This window comes from Beta vulgaris, chromosome 7 (assembly GCF_026745355.1).
Source record: "Beta vulgaris subsp. vulgaris cultivar EL10 chromosome 7, EL10.2, whole genome shotgun sequence".
Lineage (NCBI taxonomy): Eukaryota > Viridiplantae > Streptophyta > Magnoliopsida > Caryophyllales > Amaranthaceae > Beta > Beta vulgaris.
The window spans coordinates 11,983,185-12,002,267 of NC_079208.1; the positions used below are offsets into that span (position 1 = coordinate 11,983,185).

Below are 19,083 nucleotides of genomic sequence, written 5' to 3' on the forward strand. Positions count from 1 at the left end.
AGTTGCGACTATATTCTTGCATTTTGTGGCCATGATTGATCGCCAACTTGACCAAAAGATTAAATGTATGCGCAGTGATAATGGCACTGAATTTAATTGCCTTAAACCTTATTTTTTGCAACAAGGCATTATTTTCAAGACCTCTTGTGTTAAAACCCCTAATATAACGGCCGAGTGGAGAGAAAACATGGTCATATATTAAATGTTGCACGTGCTTTGAGGTTCCAGGCTAATTTACCCTTAAAATTTTGGGGGGATTGTATGCATGCAGCTTGCCATTTGATAAATCGAACCCCCTCTGTTGTCCTCAATTATAAGACCCCTATGAGTGTTTGTTTGGCAAGCCTCCTACGATGACAGATATAAAGATTTTTTGTTGTTTGTGTTATGCCTATAATGTTTCTCATGGGGGTGATAAATTTGCAAGTAGAAGTAAACTGTATGTGTTTCTTGGTTATTCTTATACCCATAAGGGATGGAAACTATATGATTTAGAGACCAAGAAATACTTTGTTTCCCGGGATGTGAAGTTTATTGAACATAAGAGTTGCTTTTGGTGAGTCTACATCTTCGCTCGTGTCCAATGATGTATCCACTAGAGTGGAATACTATGAGGAAGAGATTATATGCCCCTTGTCGAGGTTCCTATGCCGGTTGACAAAAATATTGGTACTTCAGAGGGTGGGGCGCCTGTTGTGGGTGTTCCGGTGGGTTCTGGTGAGCTCCCTCATGGGGCGCCGATGCAAGGAGGGGGTCGTGAGGCGAATGTGGAGGTATTGGGAAGTGAGGAGAATGGTGGTGAGCTCCCTTGTGGGGCGCGCACGCAGGAAGGGAGAAATGAGGAGAATGTTGAGACGTTGGGAAGAGGGAAACAAACTAAAATTCCAAATCAAAAGTTGAAGATTTTGTTACTCATACTGTAGTGAGAAAGAAAAGTTCATCATTTCAGGCACCTATTTCAACGACGTCCTCAGGTACTCCTTATCCTTATCACTCATTATGTTAGTTGTGAAAAGTTTTCTGATAAACATCGCAGATTTTTAGCCGTCATAACCGCAGGGCACCCTCCCAAGTCCTTTAAAGAGGCTATGAAACATGAAGGGAGGCATAAAGCCTTGGGAGCTGAGATACAAGCTCTGGAGGATCAAGGCACATGGGAATTACAACCTCTTCCTCCAGGCAAGAAAGCCTTGGGGAGGAAATGGGTGTATACAGAGAAATATGATGAGAAGGGAAATCTTCAGAGGTTGAAAGTTAGGCTGGTTATATTTGGGCATCATCAGGTGGAAGCAATTGATTATAATGAAACATTTGCTACTATAGAAAAAATGACCACAGTACGGACTTTCCTGGCCATTGCAGCAATAAAGAAATGGGATATTCATCAGATGGATGTTCACAATGCCTTTTTGCAAGGCATGGTGATTTAGAGGAAGAAGTATACATGAAAATTCCACCAGGTTTTCAGGGAGACAATACTAATCTAGTATATCGGATGAAAAATCCTTCTATGGTTTGAAGCAGGCTCTTAGGTGTTGGTTTGCAAAATTGGTCACTGCTTTGAAAGCTTATGGGTTTCAATAGTCTTATTCTGACTATTCCTTGTTTACTTTGACCGGGAACCATATTCAGCTGAATTTTCTTATCTCTATGGACGATATGATTATTGCAAGAATGATCAGGCCGCTTTATTGAATTTCAAAGCTTATCTTAGGAAATGTTTCAAAATGAAAGATTTAGGTGCTCTGAAATAATTCCTAGGTCTTGAGATTGCCCGGGGACCGCATGGAATTTTTATGAGCCAACGGAAGTATGCCCTGGATATCATTTCAGAGGCTGGGATGCTCGAGGCTAAACTGGCCGAGTTTCCTATGGAGCAGCACCATCAGCTCGCTCTGACAGATGGTCCTTTGTTTGGTGATTCGGAAAAGTTTCGCAGATTGATGGGCAGGCTGATTTACCTTGCTGTTACGAGGCCTGATTTGGCATATTATATTCACATTTTGTCACAGTTTATGCAGGCACCTCAGGTAGTTCATTGGGAGGCTGCTTTAAGAGTAGTTAGGTATTTGAAGAAAAATCCAGGACATGGCATCTTATTCTGTTCTGATAGTGATCTTCGCCTTCAGGGGTGGTGTGATTCCGATTGGACGAGTTGTCCTATTACTAGGATGTAACACCCCGTAATTTTAACCCTTTATTTTTGGTGTTTGTTTATTTTAAAATGGTATTTTCCTTTTCATAAAATAAATAATTTATTTATTTTGAATTGTTTTGGAACATGTTATGAAAATGTGTATATATATTATATGTTGTGATATATTTATATATATCTATTTTAAGTTGTTAGTTATTATTTTAAGTTGTTATATTAGTTTCGTTATTTATTTTGGCGTTTAGGATCCCGTTTTGTCGCGTAGCATTATTGTAACGTTGTTGGCCGACTTGGGTGATGAAATGTTGCATCGCATGTGGCATGTCATGCTAGCCGAAAATCAGCAATTATGGAGTGGAGGATGAAGAGTTTGGTGCTTATGAAGCTAACTTTTGAATATCTTGTAACCCCCTATTAAATTCTCCATTAACCCACTTTTGTAATCACCCTTTAAACCATTGCTTAAGAAGGTTATTAATCAGATTTTTGCTGCATTGTAACCCCATTTTTCGTCCAACCCTTAGAGAGGAAGAGAAAGAGTTTTTCTCTCTTCTCGAATTTTCGTCCATTTTTGCACACCCATTTTGTTTGTATCATATCTCCTTTGTTTCTTATCCGAATTGAATGTGTGAGTAGTCAAAATCTATCTACTCGGAAAGATTTTGCTCGTGGTATGATTTGTTTTTGAAGAAAGAGGAAGACGCGACTGCAGTTTTCGTTTCAATCAGACGAGTCATCAAGTTTTTGTTCCCTGTCATACCTTCACGAAAATAATCGTAGCCGGAGATTTAACCGTTGGATCGTCTTAAAATTTGGACAGAATGTTTATAACATCTTGTGCTTTACTTTTACCGGAGAGATTTCAAATCCAAGATTTTGATCATCGGTAATCATGGTCGGAACAGAGCAGTGCAAAATAAGAGTTTTCACCATTCAAGAAAAAGGTAACTAGCGTTATTCTAGTTCGATAGAGAATAGATTGTGAACTTAGGCTGTTAGAATCACTTTAGAGCACGTAGTATTATGCTAGGTGGAACTTAGAGGATTTTATGATTGAAGTTACATGTAGTTTCATGGTTGTTGGTGTTGTTTTCATACCTTGGATTTCTACTATGATCATCTCGTTAAGTTTTGTTGATTAGTTGTATCCTTGTTGTTGTTATGGTTGAATTGATTCATTGGTTCACTTGGGTTATCTTTGGATTTTGAGAAGTTGTCATTATTGATGAGATTTAGCCTCATGTGAGGATGATTGGTGTTGTATTTGGCATGAATTTGAGTTGGTTTGGACGTTGGAGGCTAGGTGTAAGAGTCGTTGGATTTTTGATTGAAGCCTATGGTTGTTTGGTTTGGAGTATGTTGAGGGCTTGTGCTTTGTTGTGCATTCACACATTCGAACCTTGTTCGTTAGTGAATTCGATTTGCTTGTATACCTTGTTGTGTATACCTATGAAAGTTGGATTAGATGGATTTTGTGTATACCTTGTCGTGTATACCTTGTGCTTGTAGAGTTGGATTGATCCTATGGACGGTATGGTCCTAGGAATTTGTGTTTGATTGACCCTATGAACGTATGGTTCTAGGAATTTGTGTTAGCTGATTCTAAGAACGGTATGGTTCTAGAGATATGTGATCCTAAGAACGGTATGGTTCTAGGAATTTGTGTGATGATCCTAAGGGCGGCATGGTCATAGGAATTTGTGTTTGATTATCCTAAGGGTAGTATGGTCCTAGAATTTGGTTACTTAACCTTGGGCGGTATGGTCCATTGGTTCACTACGGGTGGTATGATCCGTAGAATTTAGCTATTCGAAAAGGGCGGTATGGTTCCTCGAATATGCAACGTAGGCCTTCGGCGGCATGGTCCAATGAGTCTACTCACAAACGGCATGGTATGTTGTGTTTGAGCTTGTTCACCGCACTTGTTGCATGGTTGACAGGGATTTGGTGTGATAGTGGATTTTTCCTTATTGGTTGCTTATGACTATTTGTACCTCGTAGTGAGTACGGTATCTTGATAATGTGTTCTTTGATGTTGCTTCTAATTTTTTTTAAGTTCATTATCTGTTTCTATTTGAGCTGGGAGAACTGCTAGTTACTCCCCACTGATTGTGGAAGTTGTTGTATACTATTTACTTATGTTGGTTTATCACTTAGTTATGTAATCGCAATTCTTTTAGTAGTGACATTCCCAGAAGACTATATTTCCGCCATCGTCCTATTAATACTATTATTATTTCTTTTGTTTCCGCTTTGAAATTCTGGGGTGTTACATAGGAGATCCTTGAGTGGGTGGTTTGTATTGTTAGGCTATTCTCCTGTTTCCTGGAAGACTAAGAAGCAGCCTACTGTGTCTCGGTCGTCTGCGGAGGCAGAATATCGTTCTATGGCTGCTATAGTTTGTGAATTAAAGTGGTTGAAGCAACTATTAGGTGATCTTGGAGTACAACATCCTGCTGGAATGTGATTGTATTGTGATAGTCAATCTGCGCTATATATTGCCAAGAATCCGGTATTTGATGAACGTACTAAACACATTGAGGCTGATTGTCATTATGTTCATGATGCTGTGACTGAAGGTCTTGTGAGTCCGTCCTATGTTCCTACTAAGTTTCAGTTGGCAGATATTTTGACAAAGCCACTTGGTAGAACTCAATTTGAATTTTTGTTGTTCAAGTTAGGCGTTCGTGATTTACACGCTCCAACTTGAGGGAGGGTGTTAGGACTCTCTGTTTAAGATAAATAATACTGTATTTAAGATATATATTGGGAACGTTGGAATATTCCTAATAGGATTCTAGTCTCAGGATGTATATAAATATATTTGATGGTTGGATGAGGAGAACAAGATTTGATCCTGATTTAACAGTCACTGAATATAACAGACCAACTCCTTTAAAGAAAGTTTTTCTCCTTGTAAGACAGGTTTAACCTTACCCTAGAGGTTAGTTCTCTTCTAATCACGAAGGGTGAATTGATCGTAAAATGTCAAAAAAGCAATGATGCTGAAACGAGGTTCTTGATGTTGGCAAGTTTGGCAACATAGAGACTGTAGTGGCGGAGCTAGGAATTTCAATTTGGAGATACGGACATATAACACAAAAGCAAGGGGGAAAATGTTTGCATAAAGTGTTTATTACATAACTATATTACCTCGATACCTTTATTGATCTCCAAAATCGGGTGTCGTGTCCGACACAATACTTCACTTGGATACTTCATTTTATACCAAAAACTTGTCTTTTTTTTTTTACAAAATACCCCTAGTTGGACGCTTAGACACCCATATTCGAGTAAACACTTAATCCAAATCTAAATAACATAGATACATAAGTCTTACAATTGAAATATCCAAAATATGCATAGGCGTACAACCCAAATGCTAAATCCCAAAAAAAAATATTTGATTCCAGTTTCAATTAGGCACTAACATACAATCAAATACATAGATAATGTGGCAATAAAACACAAACGCAAATCCAACAACATTACAACATGCAATTTTAACCAAATCAAAAGAATTACAAATAGCCAGAAACAAAATTAATTAATTATCATAAATATAAAAATAAAAGTACCCAAAAAATAAATCAAAATTGAGACCTTTTCTCAAAGTTTATGGCTGGTGAAGAGGAAACAAATTAGAAACTTTTGTTGTATAATATGAGCACTATAAGAGGGGGGGTGAATTATAGTGAGAGAATAAGCTATACTTTTTGCGGAATTAAAAGTAAACTTGGGAACATGAGAGATTTAGCGAGGAAAAACTTCCTAGGCCTAGTAGGAAGAAACAACCTCGACCACAAGGGATTTTAAACAACTTTCCACTATAATAGGCCAAAACAACTCTGATTACAACCTATTACTTTTCTCTCGATTCTCAACTTAAGTCACTCAACTCAAGTTCCCAACGACAGTTCCCACAACTGACGTTTCTCTCAAACTTCACTCGAAGTTCCTTTCTCTTTCTCTTTCTCTTGCTTCACTCAAAGCTTCTCACACTTACAAGAGTTCACTCAAACCCTTTTTCTCAAAAATACACTTTGAAAATAATGGAAGAGTAATAAACTCGATTAATGTAAGTATGAATTCTCTTAAGGAAAAGGCACTGACACTTTAGATAACTTAAGACAAATTACTAAGTCAGACACACTTTTTCAAATGAATTAGGCCCTATTTATAGACAATTAAGACAAGACATGTTCTCCACTAATTAACCATTATCACATGATCTCCATGATGTTAATTAATTAATTAAATTAAATTAATATTCATGTCAAGTAACACTAATCCACTACTTCACTTCATAAGAGAAGCAGTAACACATTACGTGGTTTTAAAACTTGAGAATAATTAAACTCATTTAATTTAATAAATACTTGGAGGATAATTAACTAAGCCACTAAATCCACTAATACATAAATCGTGTAGCAGAAGCTTTAGGCGTGCAATCCATTTTTTAGGAAATAAATAAATATTAAATACTTTAGCTAGTTTTTAGGAAAAATATCTTTTTCAAAATATCTTTTTAAAACGGAAAAACAGTTTTATATTTTAAAAATCCGAAACATTTTAAAAACCGGAAATATATTAATTTTCGAAAACTAAATCTTTTAAATAAAATATAAAAGATAAAAGATAAAAGATAAGATTTGAAAATCAGTTAATTAAAATCAGAAAATCTTTTTAAAATCTTTTCCTAACAAACTTAAACTAAATTCCTAAAATAGTGGATCTTATTAAAAAACCCTAAAAACTCTAACAACTATATTGGGCACAATTTACTTAGGCGCACAACATATGAGTCTCTTAGGAGTTCCTAAATCAGTTTTAAGTCTTATTCCCTAACCTTGTTCTTATAGTGCCAGGTCTGTTCCTTTCATGGGAACAGAACCAAGTTCCTTTGAGAATTCACCACGAACTTAATTAAGTTTTTCTCAACCTTAACAGAAGATTAATAAATACCCTAATGTATTCTAATCTTCATTCCATGCTTGATTCTTCATCTCTCGAACATCTTTACTTCGATCTTGATTAATTCTCCTTTTAATCTTCAATCAAGTATTCTCTTAGCTCGAGCATGAATTACCTTGCAACAACATAAATAAAATATACTATGTCTTTTGTGGTTAGGTTATCTTCAAAACTCAAGGGTCAACAACTTCTATAATTACAAAATTGGGGTTGAAAAAGTATCAATAATTGAAGTAGAAGTAGTAGAAGATGAAGAAGTTGGAGCTTCTGATTCATTTTTCTTTTTTTGTATTACAATGGAGAAAGACATGTCAGACATCTGAAAATCGAGAGAGGAGTGGGGAAGTGTGGAGAGAGAGAGAGGAGGGTAGGAGAAGCATGGAGCATAGTAGAGAGAGAATGGTCTGCAAACTCAGCACTCTTCATTCAGTTGATTTTTTTAGAAATGGGGGTACGGTTGTACCCCATGTCCCCCATTGGGTCCGCCAAAAGTAAAGAGTACGAATCAATTATCTATTTTGCTCGTAGGATGTGTTGTGACTTACCGCAATTTCAATGTCGACGCATTGAAGAGAACTATGATCCAGGTTTGGGTAGTGACGAAGAAATCGATAATTCACATAGTAGGGCCTAGTCGCTTTTTCCAGTTTTTTTCATTATAGGGACAAGAAGAAGGTAATGGAGGGAAGTTCATGGTGTTTTGACAACTAACTTTTAATTCGCAATGAGATCTGTAACAATGAACAACCATTGGAGTTAATAGTCTCTAGCATCTGATTCAGAGAGAGGCCCCGTGGTTGGTGATTTTATTGCAGACGGAGTTGAGTAGTTTTGAGTTTGCTAAAATTAAGAGATATTTGAGCGATTTTTCACCACCTATAAGTTGATTTCATGGGGAGGTTAGGTGGTCTTGCTTTGATGTGGCAGAAGGATGTGGACATAGTCCTTCAAATTATGTCAGTCCATCATATCGACATAATAATTGGTTATGGCTTGAGGGAGGAAGAGTGGTGTTGAACAAAGTTTTACGGGTGGCCTGAGATGCACAATAGACATATGTCTTGGAGCTTATTAGAGTCTATTGCTTCACATTCCTAGCTACCTTGGCTTTGTATTAGAGAGTGTAATGAGATCCTTTTTCTGCATGAAAACAAGGATGGCAATGATAGAGTCAAATGTAAATGACTCTCTGTTAATATACATCTTAAGTCTAACTTTGGAAGAATCATTTAGTAGATACCATAGGGGGATCAACATTGGTAATCATGTGTCTACCTCAAAAGGTTGAAGAACTACTCTCATGCAAAGGAACCTCGGAGCTCTGCATGCGTAATTTTTCTCTTCAACGCTTATCTCTCTAAGCTTATCAAACGAATAACAAAATTCATAGAAAGTTCTTGCCACAAGATAAAGAGAAAGAAGGCCCTTCCCGTTTTCGTACAAAATATCATGTTCTAAATGCATGTGCGGTCTTGGATTCAAGAACAGGGCCGGTCCTGAGGGGCGTTTGAAGGGGCAAAGGCCAAGGGCCCAAGGCTAAAAGGGGCCCAATTCTCAAAATAAAACTAGGAAAAGAAAAAAAAAATCGCGCACGTGAAGATACGCTCTCTCAAAAATTGAAAAACTCAGTGAACGTGACTCTTCGTATTCTTCACTTCTTCTCTCTCACTCTCTTTCCAAATTAAAATCTTTTCCTAATTCCCAAAATTTTCTCTAACCTCCATCAAACTCTTTAATTCAGTCATAATAAATTAATATTAAAAATTACTCACAACTTTTATTAGCTTTTTATATTGACAAATTAATATAGTTTAATTCATCTAACTATTAATCTTTGACATTTTAAGTGTAATCATAGTTATAGTACGAATGAAATATATATAATAATTTTGCCAAATGCATCCCTTTAAAGTGGTCACTTTGTTAATTGCAACCTTTTCATTTCAATATATATCTTCAACTGCAGCCTCAAATAAAGCAAATACTTTTTAGTTTCAGCTCAATAGGCGTGAAGATAAGTTGGATTTAGGCTGCAACTTAAAAGTGTTTGGTTTATTCGAGGTTGTAATTTGAAGAGATTGCAATCAAAGGGCTGCAATTAAAAAATTGATCACTTTGAAGAGTTCTATTTGGCAAAAACATCTATAGTAAAATACCAAGTTTTGAAATCAAGGCACGCATCGCGTGCATATAAGACTAGTTTCGTTTAAAATAAGCACAATTGGAGAAAATCAGTAAAAAGATGGAAAAAAATTATCCAAAATATAGCTAAATGAGTCTCTATTTATAGAGCTCGCAAAACTATAGCCACTGGTATCTTTTTTTTCACTTTGTATTTTTTTAAATAAAACCGTTGGAAATTTTGCAACAATTACTAATTTCTAAAACCTAGTCAGAAAGTGACACTTGACATCACTCATCACACAATCTTATTCATCATTTCACTCACTCCATGTAATATTTTCATCCCAATCAACCCATAATCTTATTTCTATTCATTGGTAAGGGGGTCTTATTAAATACTACATGCTTGATCTTATTTGTTGATCATTGATGAGGATGTTTTTAGTGCGTGCCTTATGCTACTGCTACTAGTATAGGACTTTTTTTTTAAATAGCCAAAAGTGTCAACAACTACTTAATATATATCACTTTTCATAAACAACTACCTAATATAAACTTTTTCTTATGCAACTACCTAAGTTAATAATTCCGTCAACGTAACACTACCAAAGACGTTAAGTTTTGAAATTTTCGTCACATGGCTTTGGATTAGAGACTTTAATGAGATCATTTTTCTGCATGAAAACAAGGATGGCAATGATAGAGTCAAATGGTTAATGACTCTCTCTTAATATACATCTTAAGTCTAACTTTGGACGAATCATTTAGTAGATACCATAGGGCGATCAACATTGGTAATCAGGTGTCTACCTCAAAAGGTTGAAGAACTACTCTCATGCAAAGGAACCTCGGAGCTCTGCATGCTTAATTTTTCTCTTCAACGCTTATCTCTCTAAGCTTATCAAACGAATAACAAAATTCATAGAAAGTTCTTGCCACAAGATAAAGAGAAAGAACGCCCTTCCCGTTTTCGTACAAAATATCATGTCCTAAATGCATGTGCGGTCTTGGATTCAAGATAATCAAGAAGTCCTTCCTTATTAATTAGGCCAATCATAGCTAAGATAGGGCCGTGGAAAGTTTCCGAACCACAAAGCCTATGGATCTAGAACTTCTATTTGCACAATATGAACTATGAAACAAAAAGACTTGCCTATTTGGCACAAATACTCAATCACCGAGAGTTGCTAAGACAAGAATGATGGGAGATTGGAAATGGCATAAGTATTAGCTAGCTTTTTTGCATGCGATACGTGTGTGGATTATTTTGGTAATTATTATTAATTTCTAAATGTAATTTTGAAGTATGTAATTTACAATCATCATTAGTTCTAATTAAATATCATGTGGTGTAAATACAAAATATTAAAATTACTTGATGAAGAAGTTATTTTATGGGTATTTATATTACTTGTTAATAGATGTCGGTATTGTTATTGTATTTCAAAGTTTAGGTAAAATTAAAATTTTATGTCTTTGGTTTTGTAATTAATTTGAAAAATGCTTTAGCTAGGTTAATTTGTTCTTCAATAATCATAAACTTTTTCTTTCACTACACATATTTTTATGAAAGTTTATTTGAACTTCCTTTGATATACATATTTCAAATCAAGAAGGGTTATGATTGAGAAAAATCTCGAAATCTTAATAGGTAATATTTTTTTATTGAATGAAGGGTTAAAAAGTCTTTTTCCAAAGAGGATAGATATTTGGAATGAAAATTGGCTCTCAAGTTCGAATTTAAGAATGAAATCTTATATGAGCGATTATAAAGATGTGTACACTGTTTATGCCAAAAATCGCCTAAGTGACAATTTTTGGTTAGAACATCGATAACTAGACTACAACGAGACAATAAGAAAAGAAATAAAAGGAGAAGAGACACAAAATATGGTGACGCGAAAAACCCATGGAAAAGGGTAAAAAACTGCGGGTGGCTACGAGTCCACCAATCCACAATAATATGGGCATAAAGCCGTTAATTACAAAATAAATTGCATATTTAATAACTAATAAGATAAAAGCATAATATAGGTAAATATAACTACACCAAGGGAAAAGAGTGAGAGATGATCGCCCAAATAGACAAGTGATGATGTTGCGGCATGATTCTGAATGACATTGGTAATATATATATATACATATGGTCTGTAGGATTTGATGGTGTTTATAAGTAAATAGAGTATAATAATTTGATTTCCTAGTGGAGAGTTTAGATGAATTTACTAGATGGTAAAGGAGTAAAGGGTATTTGGTTTAGTTGTGCTTAACAATCAATAGCTAGAAGGAACAAGGTGAGAAAATTAACAATAGTAGTTTTCTTTTAAGCTTTTTAGTGGAATGTCTAAATGGAGATTAATGGTAGAAATGAGACGTAAGAAATGAGAAGTTCAACTATGTTTCATGCCTCTCATAAGTTGATGAAAAAATATATAATGGTGGAGGATGGAAATATAATGTTGCACTTGGTGGGAATATGCCATGGAGTTATCTGTCAGACTCAAGGATATAACTCCTCTTTTATAGAGGTATAGTGGGTAGTTCTATCTTCTTGCTAGAACTGTTCAACGGGCCGGGTTCGGGCTGGGCCGGACCGACAAAAAACGGGCTGGCTCGGACTAGGTTTATACAAGATGTCAACCGGGCCGGACCGGGCCAAAGGCCATCGGACCCGGCCCAGCCCGGCCCATTAATTTCTTTTCTTTTTTTTTTCCTTGTCTTGGAGCAAAGAAGAGGCCAGCCCACTCCAGCCCATAAGCTAAGATGAACCAACTAAACAATATATAACAATTAAACAAGTGATCTTCAAGATGTGCTTATACACTGATAGACTTCTGAATTACATTTGAAATGTTGTAGTATGTGCATAATGCTTGATTTAAGCTATACATTTAAGTTAGTACCATTACAACAAGGCTAAATTGGAGTTACAGCAGGCTAACCTGCAAGAAATCCTAACATTAAGTAAAATTAAGATAAAGTTAAAACCAGATCCACATTTACAGTTGAGATTGATCATTGTCCATTCTCCCGATAACATTTTTCGGTAGAAGGTTAATTTAGCTCTTGTTTTTGAATTGAAGTACTAGCGAAATTGAATTCTCAGCAACCCTAGCCAATGCGAACAACAAAATCGACCTCAAACCTTCAATTCGAACTAAAATGAAGGATATTAACAGAAGATGAGATCCCTTCGTGCTGAAGTTTTGACATAAAAACAAGAAAAAAAAAAGGGACAAAGATCGAAATTGAAGGAGGGATTTAGGGTTTTAGGAGAGAGAAAATGAAAGAAATGAATAGGTGTTATGAAATATAATATGGATGCCCATTATACCCCCGTTAATATATCCGGGATATTCTAGGGTTTTGTTCTCCAAGTAAAACCCTAACTATTGTATTGTATATATATACCCTGGACTATATGGAATAAGATACAACACGATTCTCTCTCTTCAGTTTATTTACAACACGTTATCAGCACCAAACCCTAGCCAACTGAGCAAACAAGAAACCACGAACATCATCTGTCATTAAGCGAGTGACCTCAATTATATGCTGTCAAGTATTCAACTGCAAACCGAGCCATATAGTCAGCATCGCAAATCTTCGGTAATTTCTACGATTTTTAGTTTTGTTATATGCGATTTTGTTAATTTAATTGAAATTTTTGAGAGATTTAGTTGAGTTACTGTTTCATTAATGGATATAATCTGTGAAAGTGGTACTAAAATTCCGATCAGTTTTTTTTGTTGCTGGAAATTTAATGATTGTTTTTGATATATAGTTGATACTGTTGTAGTACATGTGGAATGTTTTGGTTAATTGAAGCCAAAGACTTGATAATTCGTTAAGAAAAGCGAAAGGTTAGTATAGTGATAATGGTTGACTACTTAGCTGTAACCAAATTTACTATCTAATATTTGTCATCCATGCACAAAATTTGACTACACTCATCTGATGCCTCGTGATTTGCGGTGATCATCACAATTTGTGTCATCTCAATTTTTTTAATTTTTATTTTATGGCTGGCATTCATCAGGATGTAACGGGATCCATTTTGCTTCTTATTATTAAGATTGTTCCACATCAAAAAAAAATTAAAGTAATAACTATCTTAATGGACCATTTTTGCGTATTGGAGTTGCTAATATTTGGTTTTTATCTGAATTTTAAGCTTTTAACTAGAGTTTAGAGGTCGCAAAGGTTCTGTTTGTTTCGTTTTGCATGATTTCATATGTACACTGTGTTAGTTAATACTTTCATTATTAGGAAGCATATAATTACTTCATATGTTTTATTATTAACACATAATCTACACAAAAGTGCACCCCTCCATTTTTGTCTTATAGCATAATTTTATGCAAAGGTTAAATAATCCTATTTTTTTTTCATATGAGCAACAATCCTATAGGAATATTATTTATTCGAATTATATTCTTACATTCCCTACTACATGAATTCCTTAAACCACAATATTGAATTACAATTTGATATGAAGTCCTAATTTCGTAATATTTACTTGTATATAGTGTACTATGTCGAACCTTACAAAACTTGAATTTGCGGCTCTTGATATTACTGGAAAGAACTATTTATCTTGGGTGCTAGATGCTGAAATTCACCTAGATGCAAAAGACCTTGGTGATACAATCAAAGAAGGAAATAAAGCAACAAGTCAAAACAAAGCTAAGGCTATGATATTTCTTCGCCACCATCTCCATGAGGGTCTTAAGATTGATTACTTGACTGTGAAAGATCCACAAGTCCTTTGGAGTAATCTAAAGGAAAGGTATGACCATCAGAAAACTGTAATACTACCCAAAGCTCGTTATGACTGGTTACATTTAAGACTACAAGACTTTAAGTCTGTAAGTGAATATAACTCAGCTATGTTCAGAATTACTTCACAGTTGAAATTATGTGGAGAGAAAATCACTGATGCAGAAATGCTAGAGAAAACATACACTACCTTTCATGCGAATAATGTTGTCCTGCAGACACAATATCGTGAAAAGGAATTTAAGAAATATTCTGAACTTATATCTTGTCTCCTTGTGGCTGAGCAAAATAATGAGCTACTGATGAAAAATCATGAATCCCGTCCAACTGGTTCTGCTCCATTCCCTGAAGCGAATGCGACATCCCATAACGGGAAAGAAAAATATCATGCCAACAATAGTGGACGTGGACGTGGATATGGACATGGTCGAGGACGTGGACGTGGATACGGATATGGTCGAGGTCGAGGCCGAGGTGGTTTTTCCAGAATTCATATTCCCACCAGAAGGGGACAATAAAGATGATAACAAACAAGAGAAAGATAAAAATGAGAACGTGACCAATGTATGTTACAGATGTGGAGGAAAAGGTCATTGGTCTCGTACGTGTCGTACACCAAAACACTTGGTTGACCTTTATCAACAATCATTGAAGCAAAAGGGAAAGAAAGTAGAAACAAATCTTGTGTACGAAGATGGCGAAGGTGACTTTGATTGTGGCAATACAACTCACCTGGAAGTTGCTGATTTCTTCACCACCCCTGAAGGGAATAACTAATCCTTAGATTAGATTATGGTCATTTAAAAATAAAACTTTTTTCGTTTATTAAGTTATTACTATGGATTTTTGTTTGGATTATGTTATTTTATTTTAGCTTTTATTTGTTAGTACCATGATTTTATATGACATTGTTAAATTTTGATTATTTAGTTTTTCTTATATATTATTGTTATTTCATTTATTTGAAGAATATGAATACCCCTCAAGTTCAGTTAGCAATGAATGGTGAAGATTTATGCCTAGCAGACAGTGCAACTACTCATACCATACTAAAAAGCAAGAGATATTTCTCTTATTTGACAATGAAAGAAACTAGTGTGAGTACTATATCAGGTAGTACAAAGATAATTGAAGGCTCCGGAAGAGCAAATATATTATTGCCTATGGGAACGAAATTTGAAATCATTGATGCATTATACTCCCAAATCTCAAAGAAATTTATTGAGCTTTAAAGATATTCGCCATAATGGATATCATATTGAGACAATAAGTGAAGGAAATGTTGAATACCTTCATATCACGAGTATTACCCAAGGCACTAAGAATATTTTGGAGAAATTACCTGCATTTTCCACTGGTCTGTACTACACTAAAATCAATACAATTGAAACATATGCCATAGTAAACAGGAAGTTTGCAGATAATTTCACTATTTGGCATGACCGGTTGGGCCACCCTGGTTCAATAATGATGCGAAAAATAATTGAAAATTCATGTGGACATTCATTGAAGAACCAGAAGATTCTTCCTAATGATTTCTCATGTGCTGCTTGCTCACAAGGCAAGTTGATAATACGACCTTCACCAACCAAAATAGATTTTGAATCTATCAATTTTTTGGAACGTATACAGGAGATATTTGTGGGCCAATTCACCCACCATGTGGAACATTTAGATATTTTATGGTTTTAATTGACGCATCGAGTAGATGGTCACATGTATCCTTGCTATCAACTCGCAACCTGGCGTTTGCGAGACTACTTGCTCAATTGATTAGATTACGAGCACATTTTCCAGATTTCCCTATGAAGGCAATCCGCCTTGATAATGCTGGTGAATTCACTTCTCAAGCCTTTGATGATTATTGCATGTCTATTGGGATAAGTGTTGAACATCCTGTAGCACATGTTCACACACAAAATGGTCTAGCTGAATCATTAATAAAGCGTCTCCAGTTGATTGCTAGACCACTACTTATGAAGTCCAAACTCCCAATCTCTGCTTGGGGACATGCTATATTACATGCAGCAGCATTAATTCGCATCAGGCCAACGAGTAATCAAAAGTTCTCCCCATCACAATTGGTTTTTGGTCAGGAACCAAATATTTCCCATCTAAAAGTTTTTGGATGTGCTGTATATGTTCCAATTGCTCCACCACATCGTTCTAAGATGGGTCCTCAAAGGAGGTTAGGAATATATGTTGGATATGAATCTCCATCAATAATTAAATATCTAGAGCCATCCACAGGGAATCTATTTAAGGCTCGATTTGCAGACTGTCACTTTAATGAGTCAGTTTTTCCAACATTAGGGGAGAGAATAAACAGCTGGAGAAGGAAATCATTGGAATGAATTATCATTATCTCATCTTGATCCTCGTAATAAACAATGTGAATTAGAAGTCCAAAAGATAATTCATTTACAAAGCTTAGCAAATCGATTGCCAGACGCATTTACTGACCCAAATAGAGTAACCAAGTCGCATATACCAGCTGTGAATGCTCCAATCAAAATTGATGTCCCAGAAGGAAAACATCAAACTGCTAGTGAGTCTACAGCACGCCTGAAGCGTGGTAGACCTATTGGTTCCAAAGATAAGAATCCTCGGAAAAGAAAAGGAGCAGGAATTGATAATGGCCAGACCGAGGAAAAAAGAATTTTGAAGGATCTCCAGGAGAGACTTTAGACATGGCAAAGGAAGAAATTCAGGTACCTGACAATGAAGAGATCTCAACTGATTATGTCATGTCTGGAATAAAATGGAACCGAAATAAAATCGACGTCGATGAAATTTTTGCATGCAATGTAGCAGTTGATGTTATGGAAGAAAATGAGGATCATGAACCAAAGTCTATTGAAGAGTGTGCACAAAGAGATGATTGGCCAAAATGGAAGGAAGCAATTGAGGCGAATTAAAATCTCTTGCAAAGAGAGAAGTATTTGGACCAGTAGTCCGTACACCTAAAGGTGTAAAACCAGTGGGACATAAATGGGTCTTTGTGCGAAAGAAGAATGAAGATGGTGAAATTGTGAGATACAAAGCACGTTTAGTTGCACAAGGATTCTCACAAAGACCTGGAATTGATTATGAAGAAACATACTCCCCGTGGTGGACGCAACTACTTTCAGATTTCTTATTAGTCTGGCAATAAGAGAAGGACTTGATTTACGTTTAATGGATGTAGTCACAGCCTACTTATATGGGCCACTGGACAATGACATTTATATGAAAGTCCCAGAAGGATTTAAACTGCCAGAAGAGCAAATTCTAATTCTCGAGAACATTACTGCATAAAATTAAACAGATCTCTTTATGGATTGAAGCAATCAGGGCGTATGTGGTATAATCGCCTCAGTGAGTACTTATTAAGTGAAGGCTATAAGAATGACCCTATCAGTCCATGCATTTTTATAAAGAAATTTGGGGCAGGATTTGTAATAATTGCAGTGTATGTTGATGATTTAAATATTATTGGGACCCCTGAAGAGATTTCACACACAGTGGAATATTTGAAGAAAGAATTTGAGATGAAAGATCTTGGAAAGACAAAATTTTGCTTGGGGCTACAAATTGAGCATCTAAAGAATGGAATCCTTGTGCATCAAACAACATATACGGAAAAAATGTTAAAAAGGTTTTATTTGGATCAAGCACATCCGTTGAGTAGCCCAATGGTTGTAAGATCACTTGATGTTGATAAAGACCCATTCCGTCCTCGAGAAATCAATGAAGAAATCCTTGGTCCTGAAGTACCATACTTAATGCAATAGGGGCATTGATGTATCTTGCTAGCCATACGAGACCTGACATATCATTTTCTGTGAACTTGCTAGCAAGGTTTAGCTCATGTCCAACTCGAAGGCATTGGAATGAATAAAACATGTACTTCGTTACCTCAAGGAACGAAAGATATGGGTTTATTCTTTTCTAACCAACCCAAAGAAGACTTAATTGGTTTTGCAGATGCAGGGTATTTGTCTGATCCCCATAATGCTCGATCACAAACAGGATATGTGTTCACAAGTGGTGGTACTGCCATTTCTTGGCGCTCCATGAAGCAAACCATTGCAGCCACTTCTTCCAACCATGCAGAGATTTTAGCTATCCACGAAGCTAGTCGTGAATGTGTATGGTTAAGGTCCGTAATTCAACATATACGAGAAGATTGTGGCATATCTATAGGGAAAGAAGCTCCAACAGTTATGTATGAGGATAATGCAGCATGCATTGCACAGCTCAAGGAAGGATACATCAAGGGTGATAGAACAAAACACATTTTACCAAAATTTTCTTCACCCATGAACTGCAGAAGAATGGTGATGTACAGGTTTTACAGATTCGTTCAAGTGAAAATTTGGCAGACCTATTTACCAAGGCACTTCCCACCGCTACTTTCAAGAAATTAGTTTACCGTATTGGATTACGTCGTCTCAAAGATCTCAAGTTATGTAATCATGAGGGGGAGTAGATGCGCGCTGCACTCTTTTTCCCTTAACCATGGTTTTTCCCACTGGGTTTTCCTGGTAATGTTTTTAATGAGGCAGCATCTTACGCGCATTAGGAAATATCTTATTTTAAGAGAGAACTTTTATTTTGTATAATGGACATCCAAGGGGGAGTGTTATGAAATATAATATGGATGCCCATTATACCCCCTTAATATATCCGGGATATTCTAGGGTTTTGTTCTCCAAGTAAAACCCTAACTATTGTATTGTATATATATACCCTGGACTATATGGAATAAGATACAACACGATTCTCTCTCTTCAGTTTATTTACAACAATAGGCTAGTTATCAGGAGAGAGAAATAGAAAGTGGAATTGAAGTACTCTGTAGAAATAAAATGGGTTAAATGCTTTCCTGAGACCCAAAAAAAAAAGAATGGGTACCCATTCTAAACCCTTTAAAGCCCATTTAAAACCTTTAAAAGCCCTTACCCAGCCCTACTAATAAATAGCCCATCTAAAACCCATTCAAAAACTAAAAAAAACAACCCTAACCCTTTTAGTGATGAGCTGGGCTCGAGCTGCCATTGGGCACCGGA

The 19,083-nt window shown here is 36.0% G+C and overlaps 2 protein-coding genes across 2 annotated transcripts; both read left to right on the forward strand.

Annotated features, from left to right (window-relative positions):
• Positions 1-13,788: 13,788 nt before the first annotated feature.
• Positions 13,789-14,550, forward strand: LOC104898758 (uncharacterized). Its single transcript, XM_010685861.3, has one exon. It carries the CDS (start codon positions 13,789-13,791, stop codon positions 14,548-14,550), a length of 762 nt encoding a protein of 253 aa, XP_010684163.3.
• A 3,108-nt stretch (positions 14,551-17,658) lies between these two features.
• Positions 17,659-18,441, forward strand: LOC130589458 (uncharacterized). Its single transcript, XM_057390720.1, has 2 exons — positions 17,659-17,784; positions 17,869-18,441. Exons 1-2 carry the CDS (start codon positions 17,659-17,661, stop codon positions 18,439-18,441), a joined length of 699 nt encoding a protein of 232 aa, XP_057246703.1.
• Positions 18,442-19,083: the final 642 nt, after the last annotated feature.